This window comes from Salvelinus alpinus, chromosome 3, assembly GCF_045679555.1.
Source record: "Salvelinus alpinus chromosome 3, SLU_Salpinus.1, whole genome shotgun sequence".
Lineage (NCBI taxonomy): Eukaryota > Metazoa > Chordata > Actinopteri > Salmoniformes > Salmonidae > Salvelinus > Salvelinus alpinus.
Genome location: NC_092088.1, coordinates 37,351,359 through 37,370,309, shown reverse-complemented (window position 1 = coordinate 37,370,309; position 18,951 = coordinate 37,351,359). Strand labels below are relative to the sequence as shown.

General features: G+C 42.3%; 2 protein-coding genes across 10 annotated transcripts in view; both read right to left on the bottom strand.

The window, feature by feature from the left end:
* The window catches only part of LOC139570628 (prominin-1-A-like), a 34,370-nt gene extending 27,029 nt beyond the window's left edge, over positions 1 to 7,341 (bottom strand). For 2 of the 4 annotated variants that reach the window (XM_071392654.1, XM_071392659.1), the window contains exon 1: positions 7,171 to 7,308. The gene's annotated coding sequence lies outside the window, so the exon portion shown is untranslated. Of the gene's footprint in view, positions 1 to 6,671; positions 6,745 to 7,170 lie in introns of all 4 variants that reach the window. The other 2 variants (XM_071392655.1, XM_071392657.1) reach the window with 2 other exon arrangements.
* A 4,325-nt stretch (positions 7,342 to 11,666) lies between these two features.
* The window catches only part of LOC139570633 (LIM domain-binding protein 1-like), a 60,077-nt gene continuing 52,792 nt past the window's right edge, over positions 11,667 to 18,951 (bottom strand). For 2 of the 6 annotated variants that reach the window (XM_071392667.1, XM_071392671.1), the window contains 6 exons: positions 18,210 to 18,382; positions 17,797 to 17,919; positions 17,536 to 17,619; positions 17,258 to 17,381; positions 16,893 to 17,035; positions 11,667 to 15,727 (listed from right to left, as the gene is read on the bottom strand). In XM_071392667.1, the coding sequence (XP_071248768.1) occupies positions 15,488 to 15,727; positions 16,893 to 17,035; positions 17,258 to 17,381; positions 17,536 to 17,619; positions 17,797 to 17,919; positions 18,210 to 18,382 (887 nt within the window). In that variant the 3' untranslated portion in view covers positions 11,667 to 15,487. The remainder of the gene's footprint in view (positions 15,728 to 16,892; positions 17,036 to 17,257; positions 17,382 to 17,535; positions 17,620 to 17,796; positions 17,920 to 18,209; positions 18,383 to 18,951) is intronic. The other 4 variants (XM_071392668.1, XM_071392669.1, XM_071392672.1 and 1 more) reach the window with 4 other exon arrangements.

Genomic DNA, 18,951 nt, shown 5'->3' with positions numbered 1-18,951 from the left:
TTGAAAGTGGCAGCTCTACCCTTTAGCTCAGTGCAAATGTTGCCTGTAATCTATTTCTTCTGGTTGGGGTGTGTACGTATAGTCACTGTAGGGACGACGTCATCGATGCACTTATTGATGAAGCCAGTGACTGATGTGATGTACTCCTCAGTGCCATCGGAAGAATCCCAGAACATATTCCAGTCTGTGCTAGCAAATCAGTCCTGTAGCTTAGCATCTGCTTCATCTGACCACTTTTTTATTGACCGAGTCACTGGTGCTTCCTGATTAAATTTTTGCTTGTAAGCAGGAATCAGGAGGATAGAATTATGGTCAGATTTGCCAAATGGAGGGCGAGGGGGAGCTTTGTACGCGTCTCTGTGTGTGGAGTAAAGGTGGTCTAGAGTTATTTCCCCTCTATTTTCACATTTAACATAATGGTAGAAATGAGGTAAAAGGGATTAAAGTTTCCCTGCATTAAAGTCCCCGGCCATTAAGAGCGCAGCCTCTAGATGAGCGTTTTTCTGTTTGCTTATGGCCGTATACAGCTCATTGAGTGCGGTCTTAGTGCCAGCATCAGTTTGTGGAGGTAAAAAGACAGCTACGAAGAATTTTGATGAAAACTCTCTCGGAAGATAGTGTCATCTACAGCTTATCATGAGATACTCTACCTCAGGCGAGCAAAACCTCAAGACTTCCTTAGATTTCGTGCACCAGCTGTTGTTTACAAATATACATAGACCGCCACCCCTTGTCTTACCAGAGGCTGCTGTTCTATCCTGCCGATAGTGTATAACCCGCTAGCTGTATGTTATTCATGTCGTCGTTCAGCCATGACTCTGTGAAACATAAGATATTACTGTTTTTAATGTCCCGTTGTTAGGATATACGTGCTTGTAGTTTGTCCACTTTATTATCCAGCGATTGTGCGTTGGCCAATAGTACCGATGGCAAAGGCAGATTAGCCTCGCGTCGCCGGATACTCGCAAGGCACCCCGATACCCCCTGTCTCTTTCTCCTGCTAATGACGGGGATGAGGGCCTCTCATCCAACTCATTAAAGAAAAATTCTTCATCCAGTTCAAGGTGAGTAATCGCTGTTCTGATGTCCAGAAGCTCTTTTCGGTCATAAGAGACGGTAGCAGCAACATTATGTACAAAATAAGTTACAAAGAATGTGAAAAAAAAGCATGGTTAAGAGCCCATGAAACGGCAGCCATTCCCTCCGGCGCCATTTTCCATAGAGATAAATATGGTGTTTCCTATAGCCCTGGAAGTGGTGGTCTTCACTGATATGTCCCTTAAAAAATGTAAACTACACTTTGGTCCTATTACTGTTCACACAATCTCTGGGAATCGAAATGGCATACCCATACTCCAATATTTCACAATAATGTCTTGCAATCTGGAGGGTGTCTTTTTGCATTCCCCCAATGGTCCAAATGTGGGATCCGTACCCATGCCAATATCATGGAAGTAATGGTTTGAGAACATTCCAAGATTTGAAAGACATACACATTACCAGTTAACTCCTTTTTTCTATATTTACAACTTAGGTCAGCAATGCTGGCCTATGGAGTCCCTTGGGAAGCCCAACTACCAAACCATCCAATGATGGGATTTATAAATAAATTATCTGGGCTCCCAACAGGACTGATCTCTGTAATATCTAAACAACTTATGGAAAGCTTATATTCTGAGCTAGCCATTAAAAAAGTATGGTCCACAGTTCTAAGTGAATCTGAATAACCCTTTAATTGGAACAAAATATGGAAAAATATGACCTTGTTATCCCGTAATCCAAACTATCAATTATTACATTAAGTTTGTTCAAACTGTATAACACAAAGGAAACGTTTTATGATGAAATTGTCCCCAACTCCCAAATGTTTACTGTGTCCAATAAATCAGGTAGGCACATTCCGTCATATGATGTGGGAGTGCCCTGCAGTTAAATGCTTCTGGGACAAAGTTACAAAATTAATTTTGAAGTGCAGAATTTTGAAGTGGTAAATATTCAATGCTTTACATCTACTATGTTAACAATGATAGTTCCTTGAATCTCTCAATTAGTCAGAGACTATTACTGCTGCCCGGCAGCACTGCAGCAAGAAAATTATGTTGGCTCTTAGATGGCAATCACCTCACTCTCTCTCCCAATTTGCCAGTGGATACAGCTACTATTAGAACTATTAACATTAGAATTATCAACAGTGACAATTCATGGTGTAACGTCAACAGTGAAGAGGCGACTCCGGGATGCTGGCCTCCTAGGCAGAGTTACTCTGTCCAGTGTCTGTGTTCTTTTGCCCATCTTAATCTTTTCTTTTTATTGGCCAGTCTGAGATGTGGCTTTTTCGTTGCAACTCTGCCTAGAAGGCCAGCATCCCGGAGTCGCCTCTTCACTGTTGACGTTGAGACTGGTGTTTTGCGGGTACTATTTAATGAAGCTGCCAGTTTAGGACATGTGAGGCATCTGTTTCTCAAACTAGACACTCAAATGTACTTGTCCTCTTGCTCAGTTGTGCACCGGGGCCTCCCACTCCTCTATTCTGGTTAGCGCCAGTTTGCACTGTTCTGTGAAGGGAGTAGTACACAGCGTTGTACCAGATCTTCAGGTTCTTGGCAATTTCTCACATGGAATGGCCTTCATTTCTCAGAACAAGAATAGACTGACGAGTTTCAGAAGAAAGTCCTTTGTTTCTGGCCATTTTGAGCCTGTAATCGAACCCACAAATGCTGATGCCCCAGATACTCAACTAATCTAAATAAGGCCAGTTTTATTGCTTCTTTAATCAGAACAACAGTTTTTAGCTGTGCTAACATACCTGCAAAAGCATTTTATAATGATCAATTAGCCCTTTAAAATTATAAACTTGGATTAGCTAACACGAAGTGCCATTGAAACACAGGAGTGATGGTTGCTGATAATGGGCCTCTGTACGCCTATGTAGATATTCCATTATAAAAAAATCTGCCGTTTCCAGCTACAAGTCTTTTACAACATTAACAATGTCTACACTGTAGTTCTGATCAATTTGCTGTTATTTTAGTGGACAAAAAAATTGCTTTTCTTTCAAAAACAAGGACATTTCTAAGTGACCCCAAACTTTTGAACGGTAGTGTATATCAGCGGAGGCTCCTCAGAGTAGGAAGGGGAGGACCATCCTCCTCAGTGAAATTTCTTAAAAATATGACATTAAAAAAGTTATTTTTAGATAAAACTATGCTAAATATATTCATATATCACCAAATAATTGGTTAAAATATACTGTTTGCAATGAAGGTCTACAGTAACTTCAACAGCACTGTCTGGGCTAGCACCATGGTGTAGCCGGAGGACAGCTAGCTTCCGTCCTCCTCTGACTACATTGACTTCAATACAAAATCTAGGAGGCTGGTAGGCCCCACACCCTTCCATAGACATACATGGTAATTATGACCACTTCCGGAGGACGTCCTCCAACCAATCAAAGCTTTTGCAATATGAACTGACATGTCCATCCAATCATAGATGTAGGATCAGAGAATGAATGTAGTGTTTTGTATTGAGATTGTGCCACAGAGCATTATGGGGGTTCCATTGTTGAAGAACCCCTTTCACTCTCTGGGGTACGCGGAAAAGGTGCAAATTAAAAGCGAGGGTCGACCTCTACCTGAGATCAGTTTCATGAAGAAGGATGAAAATGATGAGGGCAATCAATACCAACTGGTATCAAATGTGTAGCTGGTTAACAGGGAGCCTATCATCAAGCCACCTGTAATTGCACATTATGATGCTTTACATCTTTTCTGGGATGTCAAACAATTCCAAATGATTTGATAGCTTCCATCGCATCATCCATTAAAAGTTAGATTAGAGAGGTTGACGCAGCACATTTTTTTGCATGCTCTCAAGTAGGCTTTGCACTTTCCTCCTTTATTTAGCAAAGATGATAACGCATAATCACTCCGGACAGACACAAGCAAAAACTCATGACATAAATGTTGCAGCAGCCTAGGCTACACCTAAACATTAAAAATCTGACATGCTGTATGGGATGAAAACAATACTATTTTTCCATCTACTGTCCATCTGGTCAGGGTAAACTAATTGGTAACGTAATGTATTTATCGTCCATGTGTCAGGAGAAAATGTGATTTAGATTATAATTATATTCAAAATTGGGCTGGCTAGGCTGCCTATACGTTTTTAATCCAATATTATTACCTGGAATTAACCAATCAACATAATAGTGATGGCAGATGTGAGTCATTTCTTTTTACAAGGCCTACAGTTGCATAGGTCTGCATGATGCAAACATGCATAAAGCAAGCTCAGCCCTGTGAGTTCTATTGTCTATCAGTTGTTGTCTATGTATCTGGTTAGAGGAAATCCCCCTCTTAATCTAGTCTAAATATAATTTATATGAACAAATATCAGGTAGCTGTAGTTTGAGAGAATTTTCATCCCTCCCAGGGCCAGGAGTTTTTTAAAACCATGATTATGAAAAACTAGTCCCATCATAGCCCATAGAAAACCTTTTTTCCAACCGATTAATCACTGTCATACCTTATAGGGTCCATCGTTTTCCTAGTTTGGTTAACATATAAGGAGAAACCCCAGGCCCCAGGGGGTAAAAATTGCCCCACCGCTCTGGGACCTATGGTGCCACCAGTCTGCTTGCAGTTGTCAGTTATTGTCAGGTATGTGGATGATCAGGGCTTTATTCAGGAACGTTTCTTGGGTTGCATTGTGTCAAGTGGGCCAGATGCGCAGTCTGCTTGACTTTATGAATTTTGAGATGTCTGAGTTTAACTTCATAGAGAAACTCGTTGTCCAAACCAACGATGGCGCAGCTGTAAAGGAATGTATCTGCTATTTGTATTTACAGCTAAGTCCCCTCATGTTCCCTGATTAAGGGGTGACTACTCCACTCCACTACCATTGTCAACTTTCTCCTGACATGAACTGAAGCACGACGTCTGATGTGCCCGCTCATCCACTGGCACATTGAATGTTTCCCTTCAAAGCACTGTGAGTACCCCTATCAATTTTCTCTCATTACTATATGTAGAGTCAATCACATTATTACACATCAACAAGTTTACTCCTTGCTTTGACTAACTCATTCTTAGCTCTTTTGTCTAACTGTGTAGTGTCTTGTGTTATCTTTGCAGTAAAATGCTGTCCTGCACTGGTCAAGCCTCTGAACACCTCAACTCATGCCTCATACCCTCACTGCTGTGATCCCTTTCCAACACTGTAAGTAGCCCTCTCATTCCCCATAATATTGTACTATAAATGTTTTTATTAAATGCTTTAGGTTAAAATAATTAGTCTTTGATGATTTTTGAAGCACACTTTGTGGTCTCTGTGCGTTCCGCGCCTATACCGTGAGTCTCCCAGCCTCCACGGATTTTATATATATATACTGAATGTATAAATATTATGAACACCTGCTCTTTCCATGACAGACTGACCAGGTGAAAGCTATGATCCCTTATTGATTCACTTCAGTCAGTGTAGATGAAGGGGAGGAGACTGGTTAAAGAAGGATTTTTAAGCCTCGAGACATATGAGACATGGATTGTGTATGTGTGCCATTCAGAGGATGAATGGGCAAGACAAAAGATTGAAGTGCCTTTGAACGGGGTAGGGTAGTAGGTGCCAGGTGCACCGGTTTTGTCAAGAACTGCAAAGCTGTTTTAAAAAAAAATTCTCAACAGTTTCCCATGTGTCTCAACAATGGTCCACCACCCAAAGGACATCCAGCTAACTTAGCACAACTGTGTGAACCATTGGAGTCAACATGGGTCCCTGTGGAATGCTTTCGTCACCTTGTAAAGTCCATGCCAAGACGAATTGAGGCTGTTCTGAGGGCAAAAGGGAAGAACTTCTTAATGTTTTGTACACTCAGTGCTATTTTCATATTTTTTACTTTCTTTGCTTTTGTGCCCACGGGTAAGGGGTGCTGGTGATCAACTTCTGATAAATGTGTCCTACCTTAGTTCATGTGTAAAGTATGTCCATGTTGCGCGACAAACATTGGCATCATACTTCCCTGTTTATCTATAAACATTGGCACAGCATCCTTCTAGAGAGCATAGTTCTGTCTTAGGCTATACCACTGAAGGTTATCAACATCTTTACACACTTGAGCTTTGATCAATCAACCACCAACACAGCTATCATAATCAATTACTTGAATCTAGTCATTTCACATTTGCTGTTCCTATATCAATAAAAAAAGACACGAGACAGATCACCAAAAACAAGAAAAACTTTCCATAACGCAACACCACACAGTGAGTGTTTATAGAAAAACAGACTATCGACACTCACTACTGCATAACAGTTCATCATAAACAGCTACCTGCATCACTACTGTTTGTTTAGTTTTAACCAGACAGACAGAGGTGAAATATGGGAGGGGGAAACCAGGCACTGATCTGCTTACTAAGACTGTGTGACAGAATAGTTAAATAAAGGTTAAATAAAAATGAAATAAAAATACCGGTATTCTCTATATAAAGTAAAGAGCTTTTACTAGGATTGCATAAACTCAAATTATTGCAATGTCACATGCAATTTGATTGTCCAATAAGTTTCAGTATGTTATATTTATTTACTCATGTTCCTCTGAAAGGCAAATACTAGGACAACGGAGAAAGAAAGAAAAATACATTAAGTACAGACTAAAAAACACTCACTCACTTCCCACAGTATAAACAGAGTTCTGTTGCGAGTAGAGCAGAGAGTGAGCAGGCTTCTTTGTACACAGTCCTATTGGAACAGACAGAACACAGTCAACCAGTCCTCCAACTCCAACACTCTCTCACTACTGCTGCTTCAACTGTATACAACCAACCCAAAAGCTCCTCTACAGGAAATAGGCTCTATAGTGGCTTAATCAATTACAACAGCAGACATGTATATCTTGTACAGCTAACTCGACACTTTTAACTACTACTATTGCCTCTGGATGCTAACTGCAGAGGTGTTAGCCTACTTCTCCTGTACCTGTTTGAGGCTCTGGAAGTGTGTGGAGGAGTAGATGAGACATAACAGGAAAGTGAGAGAGAGACGGGGAGAGAGAGTCAGGAGAAGAGTGTGAGAGAAGAGGAAAGAAGGTAGAGTGTTGGAGACCATAGAGGAGAAAGATATCGGAGAGGTGAGAGGAAAAGGGGGGGACAGAAAACAGTACTTTACCTGTTGTTCCTTAAGTCGAGACAGGAAAGAGGTGAAGCAGGAGAGTGAAGTATATACTCCAGGTGAGTTTGAGTGTGTCCTCTTCCTGGACAGGTGTGTCACCAATCTGCAAAGCACAGGTGTGTGTGTGTGTCTCCGGTCTCTACCTTGGTTCCACTAGTGTATGTGTTTGCAGGTGTGTCTCCGCTCTACACAGCACAGATGTGTGAGGGAGTGTGTTAGTCCCTTCCTTGAGAAACCTGATAGGGTCTACTATTGCTGCTATTAATTTGACTGCCTCTCTGCGAAATACTGACAATAGAGGGATGGAAGAAAGGATTTGGGAGGGAGAACGGGAGGGTCTTAACTGGATGAGAGAGACAGTCGGGAGGGAGAGAGCAAAACACATACTTTGAGGAGCGGGTGTTTCCTTTTTAGCAGTGAAAGGCTACTACAGTATACATTGACCACAAACCCAAGTGGACAATGGAACATCGCCAGGAAATGTTAACTATAGCCCAACAAAGCTCAAATAGACTAAGTTTGAAAATGTGAACGTTACTTAGCCATCACTGTCATTTACCGGACATAGAAATAGATAAAGTATTTTCTAATATTTTAAGAAGGTTGGCCACATTAATTAGACCAAACAGGTAACTGCTAAAACAAAGGAAACACCAACAAAGTGTATTAGGGAGTTGGGTCACCACAAGCCCTCAGAGCAGCTTCTATGCGCCTTGGCATAAATTCTACAAGTCTCTAGAACTCTTTTGGAGGGATGCGACACCATTCTTCCACAAGAAATTCCATTTATTTATTTATTTTTGATGGTGGTGGAAATGCTTTCTCAGGTGCCAATCCAGAAACTCACATAAATGTTCAATTGGGTTGAGAGCTGGTGAATGAGACACACCCTAAAAAAAACTATTAATGCCATTATAAATGTTATACATGCTTATGACTTATGCTTGAATGCCTACTTTAAATAGTTATCTAATGAATTAATGCTTTTTCAAGAAAGTTATTTTTACGCATTCATTCAACGGTGGTTCATCATGAAGAGCCTTCGGTTACCTTTGGTGGTAATGTTGATGTGCGTGTCCCATTTTAGGTTGGCTTGGAATGTCAAAAATAAATAAAATATGTCTTGATCACATAAAAGCCATCAGCGTCAAAATAACAGGCCCCTACTGGAATATAAGAGCTTATAACCACCATACAACCAGTAGGTCAGGGCAATAAAATAATGTTTTAAAACAGAACATGATAGTTTTGTTTGAACAGGAGTTCTGCGTGTTTAGTGTCATTTATAGAGCATCCTTACCTGAGGATATGTGACCCAGATGACAGGACACGCTTACCATCAAGATGGAGGCTGCATCAAATACAGACATTCGGTTGGACACTTCCGTCATAAGTAGAAATGCTAGATACTTTTTTGCCATTTAACATTACATTTCCCTTCATTCAAAGGCAGACAAAACAAATTAAATTCATTCCGGTCTACATTACGTGTGACATATTCTATCACACAGGCCTATTTTGCATGCAAGATTGACTGTAATCCAAAGTGAACATGTTATCTTTTGTCATCGGGCCAGAGAGAGAGGTGGTACTGTACATTTGCATAGCACAAGAGAAAAACAGATTTTCCATGATTCAAATGTCCCTGTTTAAACTCAGGCGTATAAAAGGCCTTTTACTGTAAAAAAACAGAATGGAGCTTACCAGAGAGCTGAAATGTTTATCTCAGACTGTTTCTCCTACACATCCCTGGGATGTTCCCTCAGATAGATGGTTAGCTGGCACTGATCTATTTTTGGTTCTCAAAGTCTAGTTTTAATTTAAGCTGTATTTTAAATAAGGCTTAATAGCAGAGTAGCTTACCACTTCCTGGCAAAGATAAACACTGACCTATCCTCTTGATGTGAGCAATGACCTCCGACTCTCCTCCATCTCTAAATCAAATCTTATTGGTCACATGCGTGTTTAGCAATGTTATTGCGGGTGTAGCGAAATGCTTGTGTATCTAGCTCCAACAGTATCCTGCGTCTTGAAGTTCACCACCCATGGCATCTGTTAATCAGTCTATCGCTCTACCTGAGCCGACCCTGATAGCCCATTTACACAATCTCCTAGCAAGTGCTGCTGAACTTTGACCCTACCGCCTAAAAAACACACAGGCCCTGTCCAGAAACAATCCCCCTTGCCCAATGGCAACTTTCACCTGTGCTACATTCCCCCACCCTCCCCCTTAAGCACTCATGTGGATCTTAAAAGTTTGGGATTCAGAACAAGTGAAAGTTGCCCATAGGAACAGATCCAGGATCTGTGCATCTTTCCCCAATCCCAACATTAACCATTAGGGGTTTAAACCCAAAACTGACAGATCAATGTCTAGGAGTTTCATTGCATGCAATGTGGTATGACGTGGCTGATCTCTGGATTGGCTTGTTCCTAAGAAAGATGGCAGCTGTAGAAAAGGCCCATGGAGTTGGTGGAATAATCCTTTAATTCATGGCCACTTACTACGCTGGGCCAGGGGCGCTTTAATTAGGTCAGGTGGCAATGACCGACAGATCTCATCCACATAAAAGGAGGAAAACGGCATCGCCTGATCTCGCTGCTTTCTCTTCCTTAACTCTGTCTGCTCGAGAAGTTCTGTGCGTCCATGAATCCACGTAAGTCCACCGACTCTGTTACCTTTCATCTGAACTATCTGTTGCGATCGGGAGAGTGGGCCATCAGTTATTGTTTATAGCTATTACCGCGGAGCGCGGCTTGGAGCGCGCGCTTCAAACATATTGTGTAATGTGAATTGTAAATGATCGCGTCCACACGGATCCTCATAGGCCAATTATGCAATCGATATGGTTAATATGTAATTAAATTAATTACATGTACACATGAAGACAATTGAAAGGGTGAAATGAGAAACGTCATTGTTTGTTAACTGATCGACTTTGATATCAAACTAAAGGAGATTATAGATTGAATGACCATTCACTGTTTGTATTTATTTCATGATTTATGATAAATAGTTAAGAGCCTAAATGACTCACGGGTGATTACTATTGACTTCTTAATGAACTGGATTGTTGAATTCCCTAATTATGTTAATAATGAATGATTGTTATGATTTGATCTTTGTGATTATGCATTTGATTGGATACATGTTATTTTGTTTCCTTTGTTATGCAGCACAGACTACTCAGTAAATATACCACTTTATGGTTAAAGGAATTCCTGCCTCAGTCTCATCCATTCTTCTGTCACCTGACACGTGACCACCTGTTCACCTTCACTGTCAGTCATCCTACCTGTCCAGCTACCCACACAGATTCCACTAATCTTTCAGCAGCACTGTCACTGTCTGGTCTGCATTATACCAGAGGAAAAGCATAAACACAGGTTATGTACAAAACATTAGGAACACCTGCGCTTTCCATAACAGACTGACCAGGTGAAAGCTATGATCCTTTATTGATGTCACTTGTTAAAACCAATCAGTGTAGATGAAGGGGAGGAGACATGTTAAATAAGGATTTTAAAGCCTTGAGACATAGATTGTGTATGTGCCATTCAGAGGGTGAATGGGCAAGAAAAGGTGTTAAGTGCCTTTGAACGGGGTATGGTAGTAGGTGCCAGGTTCACCGGTTTTGTCAAGAACTGCAATGCTGTTGGGTTTGAGTGTTTCAAGAACAGCAACGCTGCTGGGTTTTTCATGCTCAAGTTTCCCGTGTGTATCAAGAATGGTCTACCACCCAACTTGGCACAACTGTGGGAAGCATTGGAGTCAACATCTCTGTGGAAAACATTCGACACCTTGTCGAGTCCATGCCCTGACGAACTGAGGCTGTTCTGGGGGCAAAATGGGGTGCAACTCAATATTAGGAAGGTGTTTCTAATGTTTTGTACATTCCGTATAAAATGGATAAAGATAAGAGTACAAGAGTATGAATGAGACATTTTGACATTTCAGCTAGAGCCTCCCAAGACTGCCTTTATCTGAAATGTAATGTCTGCTTTATATTCCTAATCTTTTTTCATCTGCACTAAAATGTATAGCCCAAAGGCTTGCTAATGCTATGCAGTCTGTTTCAGCATAATGGGAATCATACACTTGGCACAGGAGAGCTTCAGCCAGTACTCTTACACCCACCTCTCATCCATGGAAATGTCAGTCATTATCAAGCCTAGTCATCATCTCCCACATCACATCTGCTACAACACCAAAATGGATCAACGGTCTTCCGGTACAGACGTGATATTTTAGAACGGAAATGTCATTCTAGTCTTGGAGATTTCCGTGCTAACATGGAGGGCAATTTACCCAAAGTCTGTCCATCTAGCTTCAGAGGCCTACTATCAAAAACACCTATTCTGCCACCCAAAGCCAGCAGGTAAGTCTGGGGCAAATCCTAACTTCCTATTGACATCAATGTGTGACTTAAGCGGAAGTTAGTATTTGCCCCTAATAACAGACAGAACAAGTGAAGAGCCTCAGTCAACTGTGCTTAAGTGAAAATTTATCTTTATTGATACCCTAACACAAATCAATGGCAGAAACTAGGCAAAATATAATATACTGCATATCAACAAACCCCCATGACATGAGCCGCTAACGGGAACAAGTATGGGTACTTCACACCACTCAGACTCAAATCACACCCTACTCCTTATATAAACTCAGCAAAAAAAGAAACGTCCCTTTTTCAGGACCCTGTCTTTCAAAGATAATTTGTAAAAATCAAAATAACTTCACAGATCTTCATTGTAAAGGGTTTAAATACTGTTTCCTATGCTTGTTTAATGAACCATAAACAGTGAACATGCACCTGTGGAACGGTCGATAAGACACTAACAGCTTACAGACGGTAGGCAATTAAGGTCACAGTTATGAAAACTTAGGACACTAAAGAGGCCTTTCTACTGACTCTGAAAAACACCAAAAGAAAGATGCCCAGGGTCCCTGCTCATCTGTGTGAACATGTCTTAGGCATGCTGCAAGGAGGCATGAGGACTGCAGATGTGGACAGGCCAATAAATTGCAATGTCCGTACTGTGAGACGCCTAAGACAGCGCTACAGGGAGACAGGACAGACAGCTGATCGTCCTCGCAGTGGCAGATCACGTGTAACAACACCTGCACAGGATCGGTACATCCGAACATCACACCTGCGGGACAGGTACAGGATGGCAACAACTGCCTGAGTTACACCAGGAATGCACAATCCCTCCATCAGTGCTCAGACTGTTCTCAATAGGCTGAGAGAGGCTGAACTGAGGGCTTGTAGGCCTGTTGTAAGGCAGGTCCTCACCAGACATCACCGGCAACAACGTCACCTATGGGCACAAACCCACCGTCGCTGGACCAGACAGGACTGGCAAAAAGTGCTCTTCGCTGACGAGTTTTGTCTCACCAGGGGTGATGGTCGGATTTGCGTTTATCGTCGAAGGAATGAGCGTTACACCGAGGCCTGTACTCTGAAGCGGGATCAATTTGGAGGTGGAGGGTCCGTCATGGTCTGGGGCGGTGTGTGTCAGCATCATCGGACTGAGCTTGTTGTCATTGCAGGCAATCTCAACGCTGTGCATTAAAGGGAAGACATCCTCCTCCCTTACTGCAGGCCCATCCTGACATGACCCTCCAGCATAACAATGCCACCAGCCATGCTGCTCATTCTGTGCGTGATTTCCTGCAAGACAGGAATGTCAGTGTTCTGCCATGGCCAGCGAAGAACCCAGATCTGAATCCCATTGAGCACGTCTGGGACCTATTGGATCGGAGGGTGACAAGTGCCATTCTCCCCAGAAATGTCCAGGAACTTGCAGGTGCCTTGGTGGAAGAGTGGGGTAATATCCCACAGCAAGAACTGGCAAATCTGGTGCAGTCCATGAGGAGATACACTGCAGTACTTAATGCAGCTGCTGGCCACACCAGATACTGACTGTTACTTTTGACCCCCCCTTTGTTCAGGTACACATTATTCCATTACTGTTAGTCACATGTCGGTGGAACTTGTTCAGTTTGTCTCTGTTGTTGACTCTTGTTATGTTCATACAAATATTTACACGTTAAGTTTGCTGAAAATAAACACAGTTGACAGTGAGAGGACGTTTCTTTTTTTGCTGAGTTTAGTACACCACAGGTGGGGATGCCCTATTTAGGGGAAATGGTGTGATTTGAGGCGTGCCCTCAGTTTTCTATTCAGTCACTCTGCAGAAGTGCTGGACCAGAAGACAGGGATGTTAGAGAACATGATTGGATAGTCAAACATTATACAGTTAAGTCTTGTGATGTCTGAGTGGATTTAGAGAGCTTGAGAGGGTTGATCCTGTGGACTTGGTGGGCTGCTCAACTTGTCATGGAGCTCAGGAGAGACCCCTGGTGGTGAAACTTAGTATCTACACCAACTATGCACAGAGAAACCAGAGGATTCATTCATCACTGTATTGACTTGACTGAAAATCATGTGAAGATAAGTATGAGAAACATATGCTACACCATTTGAAATTATTGCCCTTTTTTACTCTTCTCATACATCTGAATGTTGATAAAGTGACATTGGTGTGAGTTATTGACATGGTATATAGTTTAGATGACAGCCAGAGCAGCCCACCAACATCTGACATTGGAGGCAAAGACATGGATATTGTACATGAGCTTGTGAATTTAAGCCAGACAGACTCCATTGACATAGAAAAATCAATAAATTGTATGTTGAACCCAAATTCATAGCCAAGCTCATTGAATGTATTTTCCAAACGGTTCAAAAAGGATTGTATCTTTACTTTAGAGAGATGCCTTAGATCAACACCCTAAGGCAGAATACATAGAATTACAATTATACAGAAACTACCTTTAAATATACAAGCACAAAGACACATAAAACATGAGGGGGGAAAAGCCCACAAAATGATTCTAATACAAACCAATAGTATGTTGGGGATCGATATTTATAAAGATCTTGCAAAGTAACTTCTTGGTCTGTAGCTTTCAAAAATTGTGATAAAATGTTTGGGAAAACAACTAAATGTTTATCTTAAATCTTACAATGCCTTGTCAAAATTGTCTTCAAATGTTTCAAGTAGCAAATCGGAGAGAAACAAACATTGTCTGAGGTGTGGACACAAGGTACTGAGCAGATAAGTAGACAGAGGATAGGGTGCCACTTGGGATGCAGCCCTATCCTCTAAGTGCACTAACTTTTGCCCATAGCCCTATAGGTCCTTGTCAAAAATAGTTCACTACATGGGGAATAGGTGCCATTTAAAGGCACAGCCTTGAACACTAAAGAGGTGGCCTTTCCCTTCAGATCAGAAACACTGGGCTTCGTTATAACCATATCTGACACCGACAGGCTACATACTGATTCAGACATAGACAACACAATATTACATAGAAGTAGCAATCAATCACAATAATACAAATGATCTAACAGTAATAATTATACAGTTATATACCGTTGATTCTCCTCTCCAGTCACAGGTTTCTGAATCTTTACAATTTCTTCATATAAGCCATAATAAAAAAGAACAAAACACCATCAATTCATAAGAAAAATAGATTGAAGTCAGTGGAAAAAAGTGCAAAGAATATTCAGGGGTGTTTTTTACTTTGTTTTTGCTTGTCTGTTTCATTTTTAGAAATTGATATAAAAATAAAAAATTGAAATCAAATTAAAAACATAGAACATTAAAACCCACTTCTGTATGGCCAGGCGCTCTGGTCCAGGTGGGGAAGTAGGACCGCTCTCCGGTACCCTTGTGTGTGTATGAGATTTGCATGTGTGTGTGTGTGTTGTGTGTTTAAGGTTTAGCGTAGTGGTTCTCAACTCCGGTCCTCAAGCTCCGGCAGTGTACAGGTTTTTGTTCCAACCAGGTCCTACAAAACAAATAATTTCGTTTTTAAAAACTGAACGTTGGATTTATGCTGTAGTGCACACAATACTTTTTATTCTGCTAAATCTAAGAGATAATAAATAAAGCTAGGTATTCCTTCCCTGTGAGGTGAGCACAACAGAAACAGAGGTACGTTGTCAAGGCAACACACCCAGAGACCCGAGGTTGGAACAAGAACCCGCCAATATGGCCGTGACGGCTAGCACTGTGATCATAAAAGGCAGAATCCAGCTCTGACTCTAACACTCTGACCGGTAAGCACACACACTAAAAGAGCAGAGTCAGGCCTAGCGCTGATAAGCGAGGGGAGCCAGGAGAAGAGGGCCGGGGTTGAACACCACTGAGCATGTGCGAGAGAGCGTGAGTAGCGATTCATTCTGCAGGTAAATGAGTAGCGTATCTGGGTGCTGAGTTAGGGTTTATGGTTGTGGCTCTACTGTGAGGACTGGGAGTCGTTGTTCTTGCTGTCCTGGCTGTTGGGGGTCTTGTTGTTGTTCCAGGGTGAGTTCGCGCCCCCCAGGGCGGGGGAGCTGCCGAAACTGTCCTCGTCCTCCAGGCCCCCCCCTCCATTGGCCGTGTCGAACTGACCATTCTCCAGCCGTGTGATCAGACGCTCATCCTCGTCTCCAAACTCCCCTCCCATCAGAGTGGGCTCGCCCACCATCATCACGTCCTAGAGAGGGACAGCAAGGGCCGGAACATTATCCCCACAACCATGGGGGAGAACCGAGCATGGACGATCCCAAAGGACTTAGAAAATGGGATGGATGGGGCTGGGACTACCGTTGTTACTCGTAATGGTGAGTTTTGGGCTAGATGAGACTTATGGGATATAAAGTGTTTTTATGATTAATATTTTACATATCCTTTAGGTCCTTGAAGGCCTAAAATGATATGGACATTTTAAAGTAAAGCTTTTTGGGACCTCTGAAAATAAGGATAATTCATGTTTCAGAGTCTGTAATATTCAGTGACTGCCCATCCATGCTCACCCCACTCACAATCAGACATAACTCTGGGTTTCAGGCACCCAGCCCAAATATTCAACAACATCTACAACAGGCCCAATGCCAGCCTCTGTTCCAGGGATTTGGGTAATATCGCCCTTCCCTGTTGGTCAGCGGTGGGCAGCCCTAATTCTTGAGTGCTGCATCATGGGGGTTTTCATTCCACCTCAGGTCTCATTGGCTCACTCAATCAATAGCTGCTCAGCTGCCTGTGAATTCTATGTTTTGATAGGCTCAGGTAGATGCGGCTTTTAAGGTTGTATGACGATAAAGCAGATTGAGCGGCATGTCTCACCCGCTCCAGGTAGACGCTATCCCTAACCACAATATAGGATCAGATTGGCATATCTCCACTCCTAACTTTAATAGTTAGAGGGATGATATTGTATCTGATCCTGGGCCAGCGGTAAGGTGTAATGTCTACCTACTGAATGAGAGTGCGGCCCCAGAGGACCAGGTACTGCCCAGCACTGGCTCACGTCAGACAGGGAGTCTTTGGTATCATAAGCATAATATACACTCGCACTATCCCCCAATACCCGTAGCCTACTTTCCCCACTCTGATTTTAAGACCAAATGCCCCACCTCCACCCTTCCTCCTCTCAACCCCTATCCTGCATTCCCCTATCCCAAACCACCCTGCCTTGAACTCATATCCTTATCATACCAGCCCCCATCCCCATCTTTCCTGACCCCACACTCCCCCATGTTACCTGTCCCAACCCCACCCCGTCACTCTCTCCCCACCCCACCTCCAAACCCCTATCGTTCCCAGGTCCAAACCCCTATCGTTCCCCGCTCCCCACAAGGTCATGTAGATGGGATGCTTACAGGTACCTGTGTGGAAAGGGGGAAGTTGTTAGCAGGACTCTTCTTCTTGCTGTTGTTGTTGTTCCCTCCTCCAGCGCTCATGTTGCTACCGCCAGACATCTTCCTTTTCCTCCGCTTGTTGGGCGCTTGTCTGGCCGGCTCAGCTGTATATTATGAGAGGGGGAGAGGTGTTACTGAGATCTGCAGTGTGTGTGTGTCTCTGACAGAGTTCAAATCCTTTTCATCGACACACCACATGACAGTGTAAGGCTGCTGAGTTAGAGCCTAGGCTTCAGGTCTTGATCAGGTTACTCATCACCCAAGTTTGGTTCACCATATAAGTGTGTTGTCTGTATACAGAGAGTGTGATGACTGTGTGTGTTTACCTGGTGGGGCCACCATGCGTTGCCACTTTTGGAAGAGACAGGTCTTGAGACAGTCTCTGGGACTCAGACTGTAGGTCTTGTGTCTGGACATCAACTCCTGCATCGGCTCCAAGATCACACACAGCTAGAGGAAAGAGAAAGACATTGACAGTCAGACTACCAATACTTCAGCACCTCTAGTAGAACGCCAGCTCGGTAGGAACCCCGGTATGGCCAAATTAAAGTGAGTACAACCACCTTTTTCATTCTACTTCAAGCACTAACTGGGCGTGACTTACCCTAAGGTAGTTGAGTGTGGAGTTGGACAGACCACATCTTGTGATGTTTTTGGCCAGCTGGTCCAGCATCTGAGGGTCCTGCACCTTGGAAGAGGGGGAGGAGAGCAGAGAAGCAATGACTGAATGGTGGTCAGTAACACCGGCAATCAATAACTGTTTCTGTGACCTTTTAATTGTGAATGATCATTGAAATGTAAATTAATCCTTTTGGACTGTAATGTGATTTGTGGATTCAAATAAAGTTTTTAAAGTGTGACTCACGTGCATAGCTAGTATGCTACGAGGCAAGACCTCTCTGTGTTGTCTGATGCTAAAGTGCCAAGTCTTGATCCTCATCATGTCGTCAAACATGAACTCCAGGTATAAACGACCCTCCACACACACCTAGAGGGGAGAGAAGTTAGAGGTCAAACAAAGGACGAGAGAGGAAAAAATAAAGCATTGTTTGTGTGTGTGTGTGGGGGGGACTGAAATTAGTGTTTGGATTTGTTGAGTTGTGGAACTTTAAATGGGACATTTGAGGATTTGGAAATGCAGAACGCAATGTGTATTTGCAATTGAGAGTTAAATGTGTGCTTGCAAATAGAGAATGAAATATGTATTTGCAAATGGAGAATGAAATGTGTACAACAGTATATGTATGTTCAAATGGACGAGAAAGTGTATTTACGTACCTGTGTGAACATGGGCTTGCCGTTCTGTGTAACCATGGTGCACTGGTCACAGTCTAGAGACACAAAGTTACTGTGGAATGACTCTTTAGGGTGTTTCAATGTGTAGAACAGCTCAGTGGCGCCCCCTTCAAAGATACTCCGGAAGTACCGTGGGATCAATGTCCGGCCGATAGCTAGGGAGAGGAATAATTTAATGACATTCCTTTGTATAAAATACTACGGACGAGTATTAGGAATAAGCGAAGAGTGAAAAAAAATGTTTTGTACTAACAAGTATTTTTGCATAGATAAAATATCAATGTTGATAATAAAGTCAAAATATTTAGAACTCGAAATTTCAGTTCGAGAATAAATTAAACATTGAGAATAAAGTGGCAGTTATATTTCAAGATTAAAGTGGGCGATTTGGTTAATTGCATGCCTCCCTGTTGCTGTGCACTACCGTTGAAATGCCTGAGTTAGATGACCTGGTGGAACCAATGATTTATATATACACACACAACATGACTGACAGGGGGTGCTGTGTTGAAGCAACCGTGCCTCCATCTTGGAACTAAAACTACCATTGGGAAAAATATATAATTTGGAACCTATAGAAATATATTTAATACATTTTAGTTATATTATGTAAGCAAAACATAAAAGCATCACAATTTTCCTTAAGGTGTCTTTTTTTTATTACTAATGTTACTGTCCCCACTACAAAAAAAACAACCTTAAATACATGTGATTTTGTCCTTGA